This window comes from Schistocerca cancellata, chromosome 2, assembly GCF_023864275.1.
Source record: "Schistocerca cancellata isolate TAMUIC-IGC-003103 chromosome 2, iqSchCanc2.1, whole genome shotgun sequence".
Taxonomy (NCBI): Eukaryota; Metazoa; Arthropoda; class Insecta; order Orthoptera; family Acrididae; genus Schistocerca; species Schistocerca cancellata.
Genome location: NC_064627.1, coordinates 285,660,976 through 285,683,437, shown reverse-complemented (window position 1 = coordinate 285,683,437; position 22,462 = coordinate 285,660,976). Strand labels below are relative to the sequence as shown.

The window sequence follows — 22,462 nt, the reverse complement described above, 5'->3', positions numbered from 1 at the left end:
ATGAGTCAAGGCGCTACCAACAGTGTCTCCTCAACGACCGTCCAGCGAGTGATGCTGCGTTTGTGCGCCCGCAGCAGGTGCCTGGTTCATGCACCAGGCTGACTGCCGTTCATGGGCGGCAGAGGCTGGAATCTACTCGTCCGCACCGCAATCGGACGTCCACTGAGTAGCTGCAGGTGGCCTTTCCAGATCAACCACTGTTTTTGCTCTATCGGAAAAGTGGCTGTTGGCGTGAAACGTCTGAAGGCAGACAATCTGCAACAATCGTTGGAAGAGTCCAGGCCGGAGGAGGGAGCGTTATTGGTCTGGGGAACATTTTGGTGCCATTCTCTGGGTGGCATCGTCATTGTGGAAGGCTCAACAGATCAACACAAGTATGCATCTACTCTTCGGAACCATGTCCCCCCCTCCCCCCCCCCAAATGCCGTATATTGTTCCTTGGCACGATGGCAGCTACCAGCAGGACTGTACAACGAGTCACAAAGCTCGCAGTGTGTCTGCGTGGTTCGAAGGGCACCAGGATGAGTTTACCCTACTCTCCTGGGCACCAAACTCCCCGGATTTAAATCGAGAATCTGTGGGTGACATCGATCTGTACGCACCCCGGATCCTCAACCGAAAATCCTAGCGCTGGTGTCCGTGGCACTGCAGTCACCACAGCTGCACATCCCTGTCGGTATCTTCCAGATTACTGACTCTGTTCCTGCCTATCCGCGTTGCAAAAGGTGGTTATTCAAGCTTTCGACAGGTGGTCACATTTATGTTACTCTGATGTATATTTCATATAGAAAGACTTTGTAGTGGATTTCGAGAAAAAAGTAAAGAAGTAAATACAGCATAGAGGACACCTATTAAATCTGATTTCAGGACCCGAATGGATTTACCAAAACACTCGATTCTGTCGGATCTCTATGGAAAGAGGACTAAAAACAGTGAGCATAAATCTATACAGCGTGTTACAAAAAGGTACGGCCCAACTTTCAGGAGCCGGCCGCGGTGGCCAAGCGGTTCTAGGCGCTTCAGTCCGGAACCGCGCGACTGCTACGGTCGCAGGTTCGAATCCTGCCTCGGACATGGATGTGTGTGTGGTCCTTAGGCCAGTTAGGTTTAAGTAGTTTCTAAGTCTAGGGCACTGATGACCTCAGATGTTGAGTCCCATAGTGCTTAGAGCCATTTGAACCATTTTTGAAACTTTCAGGAAACATTCCTCACACACAAATAAAGAACAGGTGTTATGTGGACATGTGTCCGGAAACGCTTGATTTTCATGTTAGAGCTCATTTTAGTTTCGTCAGTATGTTCTTCCACCTACGCTCAGTGGATCACGTTATCATGATTTCATACGGGATACTCTACCTGTGCTGCTACAACATGTGCCTTTACAAGTACGACACAACATGTGGTTCATGTACGATGGAGCTCCTGCACATTTCAGTCGAAGTGTTCGTACGCTTCTCAACAATAGATTCGGTGACCGATGGATTGGTAGAGGCGGACCAATTCCATGGCCTCCACGCTCTCCTGACCTCAACCCTCTTGACTTTCATTTATGGGGGCATTTGAAAGCTCTTGTCAACGCAACCCCGGTACCAAAGTAGAGACTCTTCGTGCTCGTATTGTGGACGGCCGTGATACAATACGCAATTCTGCAGGGCTGCATCAGAGCATCAGGGATTCGATGCGACGGAGGGTGAATGCATTTATCCTCACTAACGGAGGACATTTTGAACATTTCCTGTAACAAAGTGTTTTAAGTCACGCTGGTACGTTCTGTTGCTGTGTGTTTCCATTCCATGATTAATGTGATTTGAAGAGAAGTAATAAAATGAGCTCTAACATGGAAAGTAAGCGTTTCCGCACACATGTCCACATAACATATTTTCTTTCTTTGTGTGTGAGGAATGTTTCCTGAAAGTTTGGCCGTACCTTTTTGTAACACCCTGTATACAGGTGTCTAAAGCTGGTCATGGTTTGAATAAGGGAAATCTTTTTCAGCAAAATGATAAAATACTGCTGCAATTATTAACTCTTCTGAAACCTACACGTTGTACGTTTAAAAATTTTTCCTTTTTTCTACATTTCCCCTTAATTATCTCTGTATTAATTCCGTCTGTGACAATTTCCTTCTGTTTTATGCGACATCTACCCGCCGAAATTCTGCTTCATTAATTTTATTCGGTCATTTCGATTCCCCACATAGATACATTTTTTCTTCAGCCACTCGTACATTTTAGTCATGCCATTAATAAGCACTTAACGTTTGACCAACTCGTGTCTTGCCGTGTTGCTTTGCTCGATTCATTCTCTTTTCTGGAATTTTGTTTTCTACGTTATTAGTGCAGCCAAGCATCCTAGTGGATTCTTTTAAGGGGAGACACGAAGCAGACAATAAACATAAAATCAATTCTTTTGTTTCATCAAAATCTATAAAACCACGTTACTTACTTACTTATTAGGTTTGCCACACAAAACACAGTCAGTCTGTGACCTCGCCATTCAGCTTCCTCCGTCTTTCTCGCTCCATGTATTCTTGCCCAACTGTTCCCATCATCGGTCTGCCGCCTCTGATGTCTTTTACCATCCCCTGCCCTGGCCGTCTCGAAACGCTGTGTGCCCATACCACTTCAGTCTCCTGTCTCTAATCACAGCCACAACGCCCAGAGATTTGTACAGCTACTGCAATTCGCTGTTTTTCCTTTCTCTGCAGTCGTCTCCAGTCTTCAATGTCCCATAAATCTGTCCCAGAGTAGCATTTTCAAACGCCAGGAGTTTTCTTTCTGTCTTTTGTGTTATAACCCAGGGCAGGTTTTATTGCTGTCCTGCAGATCCTAATTTTCGTGCTTCTTGGTAGAAGCCGGGACTTCAGCAGCTTTCAGAGTGCAAAGCTTGACCTGTTTCATGCTTGAATTCCTACCTTTACTTCCTGGTCTCATTTCTTTCACTGAACACTGCCCAAGATATTTTAACTCTTTTGCTCTTTCGAAGATCTTGCCATCCACATCCAAAGGTCTGTCATCATTCTCTCTACTCCGTGCTCTTATCCATATTCATCTTCAAGCCTGCTCTCATTGCCTCTTCCATTAACACTCTTTCAATCTGAACCAGATCGTGCTCATTCTGTCCTGTTAAAACTACATTATCCTCATAGGTCAGGGTGTTGATCCTTCTCCCCAGTTGCATTCCTGTCTCCAAGCTTGTTACCTTTCCCAGTGCTACACAGGAAATGGGGAGAGCCAGGCTGCTTGTCGCATTCGAGTCCTCAACTTGAACTGCTCTGACATCTTTCCATTCGCTTTCACTGTGCTTGTTAACTCCTGTAAATACGCTTGAGTTAGTTTTATTAGTTTCTTGAGAATCGTCATCCTTCCCAGTTCTTGCGATATAGCTTGCCTGTGCACACAGTCATACGCTGTTTGGATGCAATATTGAATGTAGTTGGTGAACGGTTGAGTTTCTCTTTCTAAATCCTGTTTGTTGGAATCTAAGTACCTCCTTAATGTATGGTGTTAGCCACTTCAGCAAAAACATTCTCAGGATTTTAAAAGCTTTGCGCAATAAGGTAATTCCTCCTCAGTTACTGCATCTCACTATATCTCCTTTTCTAAGTGTTGAGCAGATGAAATACTGCTTCCATTCTGCCGGGATCTCTTCTCTCTTCCAAATTAAACAGATTAAGTGATGCACTCTCTCTCATAGGATATCTCTTCCCTCTTTCAGCATCTCTGCAGGTATTCTGTCTTTGAGACCACCTTAGTATTTGTATGTACTATTTATTGGGAGTAAACATTATATTTTTGGTTTTATCGTCTTTTTGTTTGTGATCTACACTGTCACTATGCCACGAATTACGCTGACTCATTTCGCCTGACGTATTTGCTAAACTATGTGCAATGCTGTGGTTGGTTGGTTGTTTGGGGGAAGAGACCAAACAGCTAGGTCATCGGTCTCATTGGATAGGGAAGGATGAGGAAGGAAGTCGGCCGTGCCCTTTCAGAGGAACCATCCCGGCATTTGCCTGTAGCGATTTAGGGAAATCACGGAAAACCTAAATCAGGATGGCCGGACGCGGGATTGAACCGTCGTCCTTCCGAATGCGAGTGCAATGCTGTGGATTTCGTTGTTTTGTAGCGGACAGCCTCATCTAGACAGTGGTTTGGTCTCACCTGGTCACGAATTATGTTTAATCATTTGGTTGGGTGTATTTTCGATACTATTTATAAGGCTGCAGATTTCGCTGCTTTTTATCAAATAGCGTGCTTTGGGTAATGTTTTGTTCTTGATAGTCTTTGTTTAAATGGCACGGCGTCCGCCGTAAAGAATACTCTTTTTAATGTTTTTGGTAGTGCAACAAGCGGACGTGGTGTGTGTTTTCCTATAGGAAAGCCGGAGGATTATTTAAGAGGCGTGCAAATGAAGGTAACAACAGGTTTTACCGAAAAATGTGTATTTGATACTCAGAAACACGTGGTTGAATGTAACTCTGGAAACTGAAAGTCATAACTGTGGCAATATATCTGTGAAGTTTAGGATATATTTTTTCAGCCCACTTCTTTCTCTGAAATTGTTGCGTGAAAACTGCTGTTTAAGTTACGTAACCATATTTAGAAAACTACCTGCCTGATGCTCAATTGTCTTGACTTGTTCAGCCGGTGAAACAGAACACTGGAGGCAGATGATGGAGGTGAATGAGCTTGGCCTGGCCATCTGCAGCAGGGAGGCGGTCCAGGACATGATGAGGAGGGGCGTCGACGACGGCTTCATCATCCACATCAGCAGGTAGGAGCCAGCGCTTACGTGGCGACGCTCGTAACACAAACACACACACACACGCACACACAAACACACATATCAGTACATACGAGATGGCGCTTAGATAATTAGGCTCCTATAGGCGGCCACACACATACACACACACACACACACACATGTACAAACTTCTGTGAATAATTCAGTAAGTAGGTACTGCACTAGTGATTGTTGTGGGACTGACTCTAATAGTGATTCGTCTGTCACTCGATCAGTCCTTTACCTCGCTGTTGACATTTAGCTATGTGTTGTTTCTCTGTCTTTTAATGACAGCCAACGTGGACACTGACGTTCCCAAAATTCTTGGTAGCCACAAACCAAATGTTCACTGACATAAAGAGTTCGCAACCTCGATAATGATTGGAAACATTGCTACACTCTTAGCTCTCATATGACGTCTCACTCAGTACGCGGCATTGCACATTCGGACATACACTATGGTTGTCAATTATACGGTGTGATATTTCACACAAAATGACCTCGATTTTAGTCCCACGTGGTTCGAACTTCAGGCTTCTTACATGGATGCAAGAACAGATCTAAATCTGCAAAATATCTCGTCTCTTGATACAGAGCAAGAAAAAAATTATTAATGTGTCAACACAAGTCCGAAGATTCCTTGTCCACACTCATCGACTCACCCACACTGTTGTGGAATTTTATTGAAAATGGCATCCTTGTCAAATGCATGAAGTTGTACCTACTCGGCAGTGAAATCTGCAACAAGTAAGTCTAACAAATATAAATACACTTGAGTGGAAAAAAGAGAAATAAAAACAGCGGAAAATAAAAATAATGCTTCTGGTATTTTAAAACTGAGCTTTTGCAATACACATTTTTTTCTTTTTTTTCTTTAAACAAAGATGTTTTGACACCTATGTGTTACCTCGCTTTTTTCTGTAAAATATTATTAGCACTTTTGGTTAGTTTTCTACTTCATATCTAAAAACTATAGCATGTGCCTTTTTATTTTCTTGTGATTGCTCATTTGAACTGTTTTAAGTGTACAATAAGGATTGCACAGGTCACCCTGCTTTTATGAGTTTTATGGCTAGACAGCTTGCCATCTTCAAGGCAGTCATAGGAATATCTTTCCTTGTCTGAAGAATATTGATTTATTTTTGTATACTGTTTCCGAGAGTAACAGTAGTAGATATATCGTTCTAATGCTATCCGTCACACATCAAGGTGCACAATACGACGGAAAACGTAGCTGTAAAAACATTACGCGGCAAAACACATTTATATATCCTTGAATCGTTTTTAAATGGCGTTAATCGATCTGACTAAGACTAGTTTTTAAAATTTTTTATATCGCTGTTGATTAGTGTCTGAGCTATTCTCAGTGGGAGTGGGAATTTTCCATCCTATTGTGGAAACGCTAGTGACAACATGTGTTCTCAGTTACTTTGGAACCAGGGAAGACGACTGACATCAACAACTTTATTCCATAGTTCTCTTCAACATCTGCTGAATGATACCAACACAAATAAAAAGTATCAAAATATCTATCGATAGATGTACGATTCTGAACACAAGCTTTTGATCCACGGTTAGATAATGTTACAGTCGTCTAAAATTGTTAACTAATAAAATTAATTAATTATTATTACAATTAACACATGATCGCTAAAAATTTACCTGGGGAACAGTGTTATACGAGGTTTCTCGACAATAGGTTCGTATGAGAACGATCTAGTAGAGGTAGGACATATACGCGTGCTGCAGAGCAAGTCATAGGAAAGTGTACGTCACTATTGCATTAAATCGTGCAGTTTGTCCAAATGACAAGTTTAGTCGTAATGACGACTCCTCAATTCATATATGTTTCATGGATTTTTTGTGGTAAGTTCCTATGGAACCAAACTGCCGAAGTTATCGATCCCTAGGCTTACATACAACTTAATCTAACTTAAACGAACTTACACTAAGGACAACACACACACACACACACACATGCCCAGGGAGGACTCGAACCTCCGACAGGGGGAGCCGTTCATACAGTGACAAGGCCCCCTAGACCGCGCCGCTACACCACGCGGCTTCATGCACTTTTTCCTCGTTTTCAAGAAATAAAGATACACTGCTTGACAACTGCTACGGAACAACTGACACTTGCTAAGAAACAACCGTCAGTTAGTGCGGAAAAACCGACCAGTGCCAGTAAAATGAAATGTAGACGTGTTAATTGCAGCGAAGCCTGTGCACGAACACTCTGTACGCATTCGACAGTTCGCGCAGTACGGTGTTTGACGAAGTTTTTGTGGTACCGATTAGTGTGACATTCTGTGTGGTACGGCGGTACATCATTTGAAAATTTGAGGTGCAATTGGACGGCTCGAAGAGGGTGAAAGTTTCACTGCTATGGACACAGTAATGGGTGTGTCCCGAAGTGTCATCTCGCGATTAAACAGCTGGCCAAGTAAGAGAAGGACTTGCGTACTGAGGGTTCCGTGCAAACTTAATTACGTGTATATACATTTGATTTATTCCGGGAATCGAGAGTCTCTACTATTTTGATACCAGTGAGACATCGATCTCAGGAATTTTAAGATTTCCGAGAACGAATATCAACAACATAAATGTGACATAAACTCTTGTAGGAGGCAGGCGAACATTATTGTAACAACCAGGAGTTCTTCATTCAGCCTAACTGGGTCGCGAAAGTCAAACATAGGGCAGCCGGCCGATGTGGCCGAGCGGTTCTAGGCGCTTCAGTCTGGAACCGCGCGACCGCTAGGGTCACAGATTCGAATCCTGCCTCGGGCATGGATGTGTATGATGTCCTTACGTTCGTTAGGTTTAAATAGTTCTAAGTTCTAGGGTACTGATGACCTCAGATGTTATGTCCCATAGTCCTCATGGCCATTTGAACCATTTGAAACATAGGACAAGGATGCCTTTATTTGTCATATGACGCGTTTCGGAGTTTCTCCATCATCATATATCCAGGAGCAATTACTGCACATAGATACGGCGTTTCAAGTTGTACGTGAAACAAACATTCGCAGTCTCCCATTTGAATTATTGAATTCATACAAATACTCTCACGCAACAATTTGTGGTGACATGGGAAGGAATGACCACATAGTCTCAGTCATAGGCAAAGCGGATGACAGACTTCGGTTTCTTGGCAGGAAGATGAAAAAACTGAACTGTCAGGCACATGAAGACAGAGACAAACTATCCCAGTAAATCCTATCAACAAAATTTCAGGATCAGTGTTGAGGAATCTAGGAAAATTCTAGCGCCACCGACGTATCGTTCTATAAGGGAATGGGAAGACAAGATTCGATTAATTACAGCTCGCTTAGAGGCAGTTTAGTAGTCTGTCTTGCCGCCCTCCTTTGGTCTGGCACTAACTTCACAGTATTTTGCAGAATGGGAACTTGTTTCGGAGCAGTCTGCGTTCTGACGACGCTGTATGGGCGACTTTCTTTTCCAGTACAGCGGCGCACGTCCCGGTGTTCAGTGATGGCCTCGGGATGCACTCAGTCAACAAAACCGCTGTGAGGATCATGGCTGAAGGACTCAGGAAGGACCTCGTCGCCAAAAAGAGCAACATTCGTGTTGGGGTAAGAAAACATTTCTCGTCATGGCAGTGAGATGTACCAATGCAGAAATTCTTTGTTTAATCTGTTGAGACAATGGTCTTCAGTCCGAAGACTGGTTCAACGTAACTATCCACACTGAACTATCCTGAGCACGTCTCTGAATAACAACCTGTATAATACTCTTCATTTTTCCCCACATTCGACTCAGTATCTCCATATTAGTTATGCGATACACCCATCTAACGTTCAACATTTCAAAAGCATCTATTCTCTTCTTGTAATTACTGTTTAATGTATGCGTTTCGCTTCCATAAAAGGCTACATTCCAGACCAGTATCTTCAAAAAACATTTCCTAACATTTTATGTTCTGCACTGGCGTCCAAAGTTAAAGCAACAAACGGAAATTTTATAAGGATGCGCTTATTTTGCCAGAAAATAGCACAAACAGGTGATAGCAAAGTAGAAACAATGATAAAGAATACAATGTAACCAAATAATCAGGTGTAAAACGTATAACAGTAGACGAAAATGTTCTTCGGCTTTTCCAACTTAATTGATCTGCACACACATTCCGACACTGTAACCACCTCTGGCAGCAATACAGCGACAGAGCATGCTGCGACTGATCTCATCAATGTCTCATCAGTAACGCCCACTCTTCCTGCGGAGCTGCTCGCAAGCCTTGGAGAATGGTTGGGGGATACTGACGTGATGCAACCTGTCTCCCTAAAGCAAACTGGGTATGAGATTTAAATCGGGAGACCGAACTGGCCCCGCCATGCGTACAGTATTTTCCGTTTCAAAAAAAGACAACGTCAACCACTTGTGCTGCATCGTCGAGCAGCACCTAGCAACAACCGCACATGAGATCCCAGGACCTCTTCACGATACGTGACACCAGTTAAGCCATTCCGATTCACCTGCTCAGTTTCATGAAGAGGTATTCAAGTGGTCAACATAATCCCTACCCACACCATTAGCGATCGTCCTCGACATCGGTCTCTCTCCACAATGTTCGGGTCTCTCTCACACTCCAGACAAAATCGGGACTCATCCGTAAACAGAACATTGGCCACCGTTTGACTGTCCAGGTGGCATATTGACGACTCTACTCTAGACGTGAAGTCGTGCCAGAGGCACACATACAACAGGTCTCCGACAATAAAGACCACTCTGTCGAAGCCTTCTGTACACCGTTTGCCTCGATACAACTCGTCGAGTGGATGCTGATTGGTCAGATGCCAGCTGCAATGCAGTATTAAGGCGGTACTTTCGTGCCCTTACAGCCAAATAACGGTCCTGCCTTTCTGATGACACACGTGATAGGCCATGCCCTGATCTTCGGGATGCGGTTTCGCTCTCTATAAATTGTCACCACATCCGAGAAACAACAGGACGATTCACATTAAGCCGTCGGGCTACATGAGCTTTCGACTGTCCTGCTTCCATTCTTCCCATGGCCCTACACCACAGAGAGTCTGGTACGCGTCTTCCGTGTGCCATACCACACCGCCTGTGGAACTACCCGATCGATGGGTGTCCTGACCTCATCGACCACATGCCATCTTCTGTGCAGAGCACGATCGTACGGACATCTGTTGACTTCGTATGATTATATCGTGAATTAGGCAAATGACGTGAAAATAGCGGTCTGTTGCTTAAGTTTTGGACTCCAGTGTATGTTAACAGATTTCCGTTTTCCAGAAATGCTTTCCTTGCTATTGGCAGTTATGTATCCTCTTTACTTCGTCTATTGTCAGTCATCTACCACCTTCATCCCCTAATTCAATTCTCTCAGCACTGCCTGATGTAATTCGACAACATTATCTTGCTCTTGTTTTCTTATTGTGTTTTCAAGGTACTATCCGTTCCGTTATCTGCTCTTGCAAGACTTCTACCGTTTCTGACAGAATTACGATGTCACCAACAAACGTCAAAGTTTTTGTTCCTGCATCCTGCATTTTGGCTTCAGCCCTATGACAGTCCCTTTTTAACTACTGCTTTCCATTCATGTCCTTTAGTTCTTATAACTGTAGTCTGGCTTCTGTGCAAATTGTAAATATCCCTTTGCTCTCTGTATATTATTCTCGCTATTCTCAGTTTCAAGTAGTGTATTCCAGTTAAAGAACGTATTAAGGAACACGAGCACCACACGCGGCTAAAACAAAGTATGAAATCGGCGGCAGCAGAACATCAAGATAACTGATATCGATTTCAATAACATACCTGTGCTGGCAAGGCAAAACCAACATTTATAGAAGAGAAGTTCGAGAACCGATTGAAGTGTCTGAGAACGCGTGTAAGTTCAATAGAGAGGACGGCTATAGGCTTCCGGCATCGTGGCTTCCCGCCATCAGGCAAATGAATACGCGGCCGTGGCGTGCGAGAAACACAAACAACGCACTGGAACCCTCCTCTGCGGACAATAATATTTTGGATAAACGTTCCCTTTCTCTTGCTCTGCCCGTTTCGCTTCTAGGCGGTGATGTTGGCACACCAATAGCAGCAAGAGGAATTTTAAGCAATAACTCTTCTCCATCATAAGTGAGGCAAAAATCTCTTTCTAACCAACGACATTGGCCCCCCAACGGTAGCCACAAGAGTTTTTAGCTTATAACCCCTCTTTCAGCATTAGCGCGGGAATACTTTTCTTACCATCCACTGAGGATGGCCCACCAGTGGTAGCCACCTGACGTCTACCCAGTAATCCCATTTCTTCAGCATAAGCGCGGGAAAACTCTCCTTTATAAGAGAAGACGACACTGGTCTCTGAAAGTGCTTAATCTACAGTGAACACCACAAGATCCTGTGAAAGATCCCAGCAGAGGGATCGAAACGTGGATCGTTCGAACAAATATGACGTGGCCTGACAATCCAGAAGATTTTAACTTCACTGCTCCAATAAACATAGTCAAAATATTACTCTAATTCTATGAACGCTGTATAAGTATGCTAGTCTTTCTTCAGGCTACCTCGTAAGATTGTGAGATATGTCGTAAGGTCGGTACTGCCACGCGTGTTCCACCATTTCTCCAAAACTCTAGCTGACCTTCCACGAGGTTGGCGGTTACCAGGTTTTACATTCTTCTGTAATTAATTTGCGTCCGTATTCTGCAACTAAAACTTACTAAACTGTTGCATCTGTAATATTCGCAACGGTCAGTTAATGCCTGCTTTGGAAACGGAATTTTTACATTATTCTGGAAGGTTCGGGATATTCCACCTGCCTCATAGATTTAGCATACTAGGTAGAACAGTTCTGTTATGTTCTCCTAAAGATCTCAGTAATTCTGAATTAGTGTCGTCTTCTCAAGGTGCCTCTTTTTCACTTCGGTCTTTCAGTGCATTGAAAAATTATTCTGGCAATGTGGCATTCCCCATCTCATCTTCATCTACTTCTTTGCTTCTTTCTCAAATATTGGCTTCAAGTTCGTTTTGATTATACAGCTCAGTTAATACTACTCCCATCTTTCAGCCTTCCCTTGGTTGCTTAGTACTGTTTTTCAATCTTAATTCTTGATATTCATACAGCTGCTTCTCGTTTCTTCAGCGGTCTCTTTATGGCATTTATATTACCCATATTTATGCTTGAACTACAACTTTGCATTTCTCTTCCAGCCATTCTTGCCATTCTTTTCTTTGCCATATTGCATTTTCTGTCAATCTTCTTTTTAGACTTGTGTATTACCTTTCTCTGCTTCATTTGCTGTATCTTTATATTTCCTCCTTTCAACAACTAAATTCACTGTCTCGTGTTTATGCAACTTGCAATTTGTAACTGGGACTTGCCCTTTGGCTCTTATCATCAGCTGCCGTCACTTTTTCATTTCTCAGTGCTACTCATTCGTCTTCCCTGTTTCAATAGATCGTTGGCTAATGCTACTTCTGAAATTCTCAACAAGCTCTGATTCTTTTCATTATGCAATTCCCATCTTCGTACAAAAGGTAACTCATTAAGTTTTAATCTCGAGTTCGCAAGCAATAAATAAGGTCATAATCCACGTACGCATCTAGTTTCGAAATATTTGTGTTACCGTTACATAGCCTGTAAGCTATAATTAAGTACTATATTGAATGTAAAATACGTTCCACCTTCGTAATAAACTCAGTAATATAATTTTTGTGATTGTACGTTTTGTAAAAGGTGTTGCATATGACTAGGGACAGATGTGTTCTTAAAATAAATAATATACAACAGTAAACTAATACGTAAGTAATAAAGCTGAGTGCTGTATTGAAACTACAAGCCCCATATTTGGCCTTCCATTGGGGAAAGCGACTTCGAGTCTCTGTATCAGACATAATTTTGTCAAAATCACTAAGCACAGGCTAAGGACAAAAGATTTCAACTCAAGTATAGCTATGTTTGGTAAAAAGGTACCTCTCCAACGATAGGTATAACAACAAACCATACTGTTGCCATGTGACTGAATTTGGTTTATCTGAATTTTAAAAAATCAAGAATACCATTTATTGCGAAACTGCAATATTTGTGACATTATACAACAAAATTCCTTCGTAGCTATGTTAGAATTCAGACATCGTCTTATACCACTGTCCATATATTAAACATTTACAACTAGTTTCTCTGTTTGCAGCAAATTTCTCCAGGGGTCGTGAAAACCAATGCGATTAACCAGTCTGAGAAGTGGGCACAGATCTTCGATACAATGCCTTACCTGGAAGTGGAAGACATAGCAAAAGCCGTGGTCTACATGCTTTCCCAACCTCCAAGGGTTCAGGTGAGTTTGCTTCTGCCACTGCAGCTTGAATGTGCGGAGTTTTCCATGAACATTTTATTAACAGTGCAGTTGTGTGTAGTTTAAACATTACTCCTAAAACAAATAATTACGGAGAAGGAAATCATCCACACGTGCAAAGGTATTTATCCAAGCATAAACGAATTTCAATGACCGCCAAGGGAAATCGTCAGTGATTTAGTGACAACCGTGTGAGCAGAGGGGACACGTTCCGCTGGTAGTCCTTCGCTAGCGTAACAGGGGTATGGATGCTTGCTCTGATCGCAGACCTGTGGGGTCCAACTTTTGAGACAGCGAAAGAAAGTTATAATGGCAAAAGAAGGAGGGACGAGGGAAGATGATACGGTGGAGCGGGGGGGGGGGGGGGGGGGGGCTGGAGGGAGAAGGAAAAGTAGTGGATGAAGAAGAAGGGAATGGATTTGAAGGTTCTAAAATGGGGACGGGACAAAAATGCATCGAATGGAATCATCAAGAGATTTGAATAGGACTGTGTTGAGCAATAGTTCCCTAAGAACTGACTTTCCCTGGTATGTAGGTGCTTGTTTCTTATTTTCGGCTACTAGATGAGGCAACTCCTTTTCTAGCAAGTGCGGCAACACAACGAAGTAAATAGTATGTTTTGCGTTTGTTGTTATGTTTGATACAGACCTGCGTTGATCAGCAATGAAAAGAAGGCAAAAGGAATCCACTGAATGATGCAGGCATTGCAACGTATTATGTTTTGTTCTGTGGTATGAATCCTTTAATACAAGAGATAAATGTGTATCTTTTACTTCATTGTAGAGATAAACAAATATGTAGGTGGAACAGAGATGAGGTTTAAACAAAAGAAAGGGATAAAGCTGACAGGTTGAGGGAGTTGGAATAATGGCGAATTTTGCCCTGGGTGCCATTTATCCAAGTTCTCCTTATCAGGAAGTTCGTGATGAGATATTGAAGATGTAGTTTATTTACCTTAACACATCCCAGCACAACCACTTGCACTAGCAAGAAAATGAAGGCAACGGAAGCTCAGATATACTTGACATAAACATCTTTTTGAAATTCAAGGTGGGAGTAGGATTTTATAACTCAACGATCACGTAAAAATAGTGATAACTCTTCATGTACATTGCGGTAAATGCTTTAGGAGTTGTTAGTGAGGCCTTAGGCATGACACCTCCCTTCCGCTGACTATAAGGGATATAACTATTGAGTTATAAAATACGTGGGCGTAGAAATATTTCAAACAACTTTGTAAGAATTATAATGGTGATAACTGTTATAGAGGCTGGCGTCACATAAAATCTCACAGGTCGAAACACTGCAATTTTTAATAAAATCGCAAAGACAGTTTTCTTCCGACAGAACATTGTTAGTAAAATGTGATTCTGCTAGAAGAATAAAATACCTTGTTCGATGGTTCTGTGAAATAAGAATAAACCAGAGCCAAATTTGAGAAAGCACAAACAACAAAGTTTTCCTTTAACGCAGTCATTCGTGTACTCCTACCCCATACAGGTTAAGTTACTTTGCCATCGGTCTAGTGTTTTTCGTTGCTTCCCCACCAAGAAAAACTGCCAACAACAGTAGTTTAGAAGTACATATCCTTAAAGCATTTAAGAAAGCCAAGTCTTATGGCCCAGATAGCATACCAATTAGGCTCTTTTCAGAGCATGCTGATATAATAGTTCCATACTTAGCAATCATACACAACAGCTCGAAAGGACTGGAAAGTTTCCTGGGTCACACCAGTAATCTACAAAAGAAATCGGAGTAATCCGCTGAATTACAGACCCATGTCAGTAACGACTATTTACAGTAGGATTTTGGAACATATACTGTACTCGAACATTATGAATTACCTCGAAGAAAACGATATGTTGACACGTAGTCAGCACGGATCCAGAAAAAATAGTTCTTGTGAAACATAACTAGCTCTTAATACTCATGAAGTAATGAGTGCTATCGACAGGCAATGTCAAATTGATTCCATATTTTTAGATTTCCATTAGGCTTTCGACACTGTTCCTCACAAGCGTATTCTAACCAAACTGCGTGTCTATGGAATATCACCTCAGCTGTGCGACTGGATTCGTGATTTCCTGTCTGAAAGGTCACAGTTCGTAGTAATAGCGGAAAGTTATCGAGTAAAACAGAAGTAATATCCGGCGTTCTTCAAGGAAGTGTTGTAGGCCCTCTATTGTTCCTGATCGATATTACCGACATAGGAGACAGTCTGAGTAGCCCTATTAGATTGTTTGCAGATGCTGTCATTTACCGTCTTGTAAAGTCATCAGATGACCAAAACGAATTGCAAAATGATTTAAATAAGATATCTGTATGGTGTGAAAAGTGGCAATTGATCCTAAATAAAGAAAACTGTGAAGTTATTCACATGAGTACTAAAAGAAATCCACTAAATTTCGATTACGCGATAAGTCACACAAATCTTAAGGCTGTAAATTCAACTAAATACTTAGGGATTACGATTACAAATATCCTAAATTGAAACGATTACATAGATAATGTTATTGGTAGAGCAAACCAAAGACTGCGATTCATTGGCAGAACACTTAGAAGGTGTAACAGGTCTACTAAAGAGACTGCTTACACCACGCTTGTCCACCCTATTCAGGAGTATTGCTGTGCGGTGTGGGATCTGCATCAGGTGGGACTGACGGATGATATCGAAGAAGTTCAAAGAGGCGCGGCTCGTTTTGTAGTATCGCGAAACAGGGGAGATAGTGCCACAGACATGATACGTGAATTGGAGTGGCAACCATTAAAACAAAGGCGTTTTCCGTTGCGACGGGATCTTCTCATGAAATTTCAATCACCAGTTTTCTCCTCCGATTGCGAAAACATTCTGTTGGCACCCACCTACGTAGGGAAAAATGATCATCAGGATAAAATAAGAGAAATCAGGGCTCGCACAGAAAAATTTAAGTGCTCGTTTTTCCCGCGCGCCGTTCGAAAGTGGAGCGGTAGAGAGACAGCTTGAAGGTGGTTCATTGAACCCTCTTCCAGGCACTTTATTGTGAATAGCAGAGTAATCACGTAGATGTGGAGAGACGCAGATGGTCGATAGAGAGCGTAAAAGGTGAAAATCTGAGGGCGCGAGATCTAGTGAATAAGGTGGGTTCGGAATAACTTCCCAAACCAACTCCCGTGTAGTGTTTGGTATCAGTCTATCAGAACGTGGGTGGGAGTTATCATTCACTCAGTCTGCCTGGTCGTTGTTCTTCGATTGCGTCTGAAAGACGTCTCAGTTCTAGAAAATAAATGTCAGCAGTAAGGGTTACATGACGGAGAAGCAATTCGTAGCACTCCACGCCGTCGCTGTTCCATCAGATGCATAACGTTATTTTTTGTGGATGCGCAGTGCTCTTTGTACGGGGAGCTGCTGCTTCATTCGTGGTCAACCATTTCTTTCTTTCCCTTGTGTCAGCATAAAGACGACATATCTCGTCACCAGTAACGATACAGGACAGGAATGGGCGGTGTTGTTCACGAGTCAATTGATGACGAGCAAGCAGAGATGCACATATGACACCTCGCTGATTTTTGTGATTTTGGCTTACAGCATGCGTACCCATACACCTGATTTTTGAACCTTCCCCACTGGATGCAAATGTCGCACGATGGTGGAATGATCACAGTTCATCACATTTGCCAGTTCTAGAGTACATTAACTTCGAGCAATGTGGATTTATGCCTTTAAATGATCTTTCATCAAATCTCGAAGGTCTTCCTGAATTTGGGCAATCACTGATCACAAAACGATCGTCCTCTCAACGAGATAACCATTTTCTTGCCATGCTCTGTCCAATGGCATGATCCCCACACACGGCGCAAATGTTTCTGGCTGTCGCCGCTGCTGTCACCTCTTTCCTGAACTCAAATAGAAGAATATGTCAGAGATGTTCCGATTTCTCCACTTGGCGTTCCATTTTCTAGGGTCCACAGCTCCACTCACTATCTCCAAATGACAAAATGACAGTATATAAACTCAGATAGTAACAGTGAACTACAAATAAAAAATGACAACCGATAAAAAACCCATAGCCCCCGGAACACCAACACGCAAAACAAAACCACTGCCAACTTAAGCACAACCTATTCTTGACGTTTAAATTCCACACGAGGAAAGTGCGCTGGAAGCCTGCTTGTGAACGGGAAGGCTCCAGGCGGACTTCTCTGCATTCAAACCCAGTAGTAATAGCTCTCATCTCAACTTGTCGAAATTTCGAGTTTGCTGACCAGCTGGAACGTACTGATAAGTCTGCTGACCGCTTCACATGCCGGAACCAAAGAAACACATCAGCTTCCTGTGAAACGTAACCGGTTCCTTATTGGCACAAAGTAATGAGTGCTATCGACAGGGAATCTTAAATTGATTCATTATTTCTAGATTTCCAGAAGGCTTTTGACACCGTTCCTCAAAAGAAACCACCAATCAAATAGCGTACCTACTGCGTATCGACTCAGTTGTGCAACTGGATTCATGATTTCCAGTCAGAAAGATCACTGTACGTAGTAATGACAGGAAATCGTAGAATGAAACAGAAGTGATATCCGGCGCCCCCTCTGATATTCCTAATCTATATAAACGAGACAATCTGAGTAGCCCACTTATATCGTTTACAGACGATGCTGTCATTTACTGTCTAGTAAAGTCAACAGAAGATCAAAACTAAAACCACTCAGACACGTCATCATTGGTTTGAAAAGAAAGCCTCAACAATTTTGTAAACAAGGGAAAATATCAGGTCATCCACAAGAGTACAAATAGAAATTCGTTAAGTTTCCGTTATACGATAAATAACACAAATTTAAAGGCTGTCAATTCTACTAAATACCTAGGAATTACAACTCACAACAACTTAAATTGGAACGATCACGCAGGTAATGTTGTGGGGAAGGCAAGCCAAAGACTGCATTTTACTGGCAGAGCATTTAGAACTCAACGTCTACTAAAGAGACTACTTACATTGCGCTTGTTCGTCCTCTTCTAGAGTATTCCTGTGTAATTGCGGACCCTTACTAGGTCGGAGTGACGGAGGACGTCGAAAAAGTTCAAAGAAGGGCATCTCGTTTTCTGTGATGGCGAAATAGGTGAGATAATGTCACGGACATGATACACAAATTGGGGTGGCAATCATTAAAAGAAAAGGCATTTTTCAATGGGGCAGGATTTCTCATTAAATTGCAATCACCAACTTCCTCCTCAGAGTGTAAAAATAGCTTATTGTCGCCAATTTACATAGGGAAAACTGATAATCGTAATAAAATAAGAGAAATGATAGCTCGTACAGAAAGATTTGTGTGTTCATTTTTCCCACGCTGTGTTAGAGAGGGACGATAGAGAAAGAGTCTGAAGATGGTTAGAAGTATCATCTGCCATGCACGTAAGCATAAATTACAAAGTAATGATGTAGATGCACATAATATATACTCTAAGACAAACGCACCACGAAGGAGAAATTATCGAAATGGGAAGGAAAACGATAGACGTCGTCTACATATACAAACAAATAAATAATTATAATTTCAGAAAAATTGGACGATTTATGCACAAATTGAGCAAGTCAGTAACGTGGTCAATGCAGGCAGCTATTTGCCTAGGCACTGATTGACAGAATTACTGGATCTCCTCCTGAGGGATATCATGACAAATTCTGTCCACTTGACGAGATACATCTACACATACATCTGCATGGATACTCCGCAAGTGCCCGGCAGAGGGTTCATCGAACCAGGTTCTCAATAATTCCGTATTATTCCTCTCTCGAACGGAGCACGGAAAAAACGAACATATCTATGTTTCCGTGCGAGCTCTGATTTCCCTTATTTTATTATGAACATCGTTTCTACCATTGTAGGTCGACATCAACAAAATATTTTCGCATTCGGAGGAGAAAGTTGGTGATTGAAATTTCGTGAAAAGATCCCGTCGCAATGAGAAACGTCTTTGTTATAATGGTGTGCATCCCAAATCCTGTATCATGTCTCTGACACTCTCTCCCCTACTTCTCGATAATGCAAAACGTTAGTTCGTCAAACTCCAAATACGCTTGGACGGCCTCGCCATATCGGAACGTTTTCAATAGGAAAGGTTTGGTAAGGCCGAAGACAAGCAGTAGAAACTCTCGCCTGTGGACGCGGGCATTATTTTGCAGAAATTTAAGCCCAATATGGCTTGCAGGAACAGCAACAAAACAGGTCGTAGAATATCATCGACATAGCGCTGTCTTGTAAAGGTGGCGCTGATAATAATCAAAGGTGTCCTGCTATGAAATGAAATGGCACTCCAGACCAGCACTCCTGGCTATCGGGTGGTATGGCGACAGTCAGGTATCCCACCGCTGTCGAGGGCTTCCTGGGACACGTCTTTGCTGGTCATCGGGACTCACTTCGAAGACAATTCTACTGCAGACAATGAGATTCCAGGTCGAAGCCTTGTCTGATGACGCCCCAGACAGCGGTGACACACAAACTTGAATGTTGCTCGCCATATGGTCCGACAACCAGGAGTGATGATCTGAGGTGCCATTTCTTTTCATAGGAGTATACCTTCGTTTGTTATCCGTGGCACCCCTGCAGCACAACGGTACGTAGACGCTATTCTGCACCCCGCTTTCTTGCCCTTCGTGGCAAGCCATACTGGGCTTAAATTTCAGCTAAATGACGATCGCCCGCACACCGTGAGACTTTCCACTGCTCGTCCTGGTGCTTCCCAAACCCTGCCATGGTCACCAAGATCGCCGAATCTCTCCACAATTGAGAACGTTCGGAGCACTATGGGCAGGGCCCTACAACCACCTCGGTATTCTGCCACTATGACGCGCCATCCGGACAGAATTTGGCACGATATCCCTCAAGAGGACATCCAACAACTCTATCAATCAGTGCCAAGCCGAACAATTGTTTTTATAATGGCCAGAGGTAGACCAACGCGTCATTGATTTCCTTCATTTGTGAAGCTAGTTCTCTTTGAATATAAGGGCCGTTCAAAAAGAAACGAACTGGAGTCTGGAATGCGCAAACCAGTGATACGAGGGGTAATATCGTGGCGTGTGTAATGAGGTGTGGTTCCGACCAGAGCGTGGAAGTTCACAGCCCGTCGCTAGAGGGCACGCGTGCACGTCACGTGACAATACAGAGCTAGCAGAAGCATGCATCAATCGTCCAAACGCTGCCAGTCATTGCAAACACTGACACGGAGGGGTCAAACGAAGGGCAAAGAGGTGTTGTCGTTTTCTGACAGCGGAAGGAGAAGGAGGAACGGACATTCATCGACGAATGTCGCAAGTGTATGGCAAACACTGCATGTCCCTTGCAAAGGGTCAAGGCGTGGCACAAGCGCTTTAGGGAAGGACGGGTGTCGTTAGCCGATGATGCAAAGTCTGGAGCACCACACTGCATTACCGATAAAATCGTCCAGCTGGTGGATGCACTCATTACCTAGAACCGCCTAGTGACAGTGAAAGCCATAGCTACCGTGGTCGGATTGAGCGTCGGAAGTGTTCACCCCATCGTGAAGGAACGACTGCACTTGCGCAAAGTGTGTACGCAATGGGTGCCCCACAGTCTTCAACCACACCAGGAAGCATTTCCAATGGCCCACTGTCTTGCTCATCTGCAGCGCTATGCTCGGGAAGGGGATACGTTCTTGGTACGAATGTTGGCTGGTAATTAGTCATGGCGTCATCACTTCGAACCAGAATCAAAACGACAAAGTCTCCACTGGAAGCATCAGGGTCACCATCACCAAAAAAAGGCTTAGGCCATTCACACGAGTGCACGAAAGGTTATGCTGACGTCCTTCTTTGACCAAGATGGCCTCCGTCTGATTCACTTCCTACTGCACGGGACAACAGTGAACGCCCAGTGTTACTCGCAAACCTTGACAACCCTTCGCCAAGCTATCAAATCAAAACGACCAGGCAATCTCGCCTGTGGGGTCATTCTGCTCCACGACAATGCTAACCTGGCCAACACTGTCGCGGCGCTCCTGCAGAAATTCAAATGGGAGGTTCTCGGTCACCCTCCATACAGTCTGGACCTCTCTCCCTGTGAGCGTGGCTCTGAGGGGCAAACGATTCACCCCGGACGACGATGTCTAGCTGTACGTGCGGAACTAGTTAATATCGCAGCCCTGGGAATTTTATGAGAAAGCCGCTCACCGCCTTGTGTAACAGTGGGACAAGTGTCTCAACAGCCAGGATCAGTACCTCTAACATACAGGTACTGGTTTCTGTAATTGTGCCTCCGGCTCGTTTCTTTTTGAACGGCCCTTATACACCACACATTTTTTCTGAAACTGTAACCATTTGATTGTTCCATTCAGATAATTCATCTGTGGTGCGACTTTTTTTTCTACGAGTGTATTTTAAAACTATGTTCTGATTTGTATGCGTACGAGGCAATTGGTGATTTACGTTGCGATTGTTTGCTATTTGAGAAGGATAAAGTGCCGACTTCTTGCACATAATATTTCGTAACCTGTAAACTTGTTCAATGCAACGCATACATTCGTATGAGTTTAGATACGAAACGAACGTCTTTGGAGGTATTACTATTTCTCAATGTAGCCTTATACGTCCTTGCTTTTCTTCATAGTTTCATTATTTTGCTCTACTTTATAAACCTAAAACTACTCCATACGGCAGCGTGTCCACGTACGTCGCCATCAGCGCAATTGCAGAGTTCACGTGGGCGCAGCCGGCGACAGAACGAAACGATAGCGCCTGCTTCGCTTGCTGCTGATTGTAATGGTACTTGAATTACGTAACCATTACCGCACCTCACCTCAACCTCTCGATACCAGCAATATTCTACTGTGTTTCCGTAAAATAGTTAACATATTTCTGTGACGACATTCAGATTTGATTTCATTAATGTAGAGGTACTTCGATACATCGATATGTATATATTGCAATTATATTATTCTTATGTGTATTCTTTCTTTTGTCACTGTGATCTTTGACGTACTTATAACTCTGATTTTTGGGCTCGTAAGCGGTTATTAGAGAGAGTGAAGCTTTGGTCTTCGTGTTAAAAAGACGCAAATTGTAGTCAGTTTATGAAATGTGAACTTAAACAGTGAGATAGATATTTTCAAGTATGTTTTATATTGTGAAGTGATGTTTTGGAACGAGTTACGTGATATTGCAACAAAAGTAATAAAAAAGAAGTGTAACTTAAATTCGGAGTGCTGATTACTTTTTTACATCACCATTGTCCTAACTTGAAAAAGTTTTATCTTTAAGAATGGTTTATGAAATACATCTATAGAACTTTTGAATATCGTAGAATAACGCCTAGGCCTTTTCGCATCCGAGCTTGGAACCATCACT

At 42.9% G+C, this 22,462-nt stretch overlaps 1 protein-coding gene across 1 annotated transcript in view; it reads left to right on the top strand.

The window, feature by feature from the left end:
* Positions 1–22,462, top strand: part of LOC126161631 (dehydrogenase/reductase SDR family member 11-like) — a 51,004-nt gene that overhangs the window by 15,093 nt on the left and 13,449 nt on the right. The window contains exons 3-5 of the mRNA XM_049917590.1: positions 4,647–4,776; positions 8,252–8,381; positions 12,960–13,103. Coding sequence (XP_049773547.1) covers positions 4,647–4,776; positions 8,252–8,381; positions 12,960–13,103 — 404 coding nt within the window. The remainder of the gene's footprint in view (positions 1–4,646; positions 4,777–8,251; positions 8,382–12,959; positions 13,104–22,462) is intronic.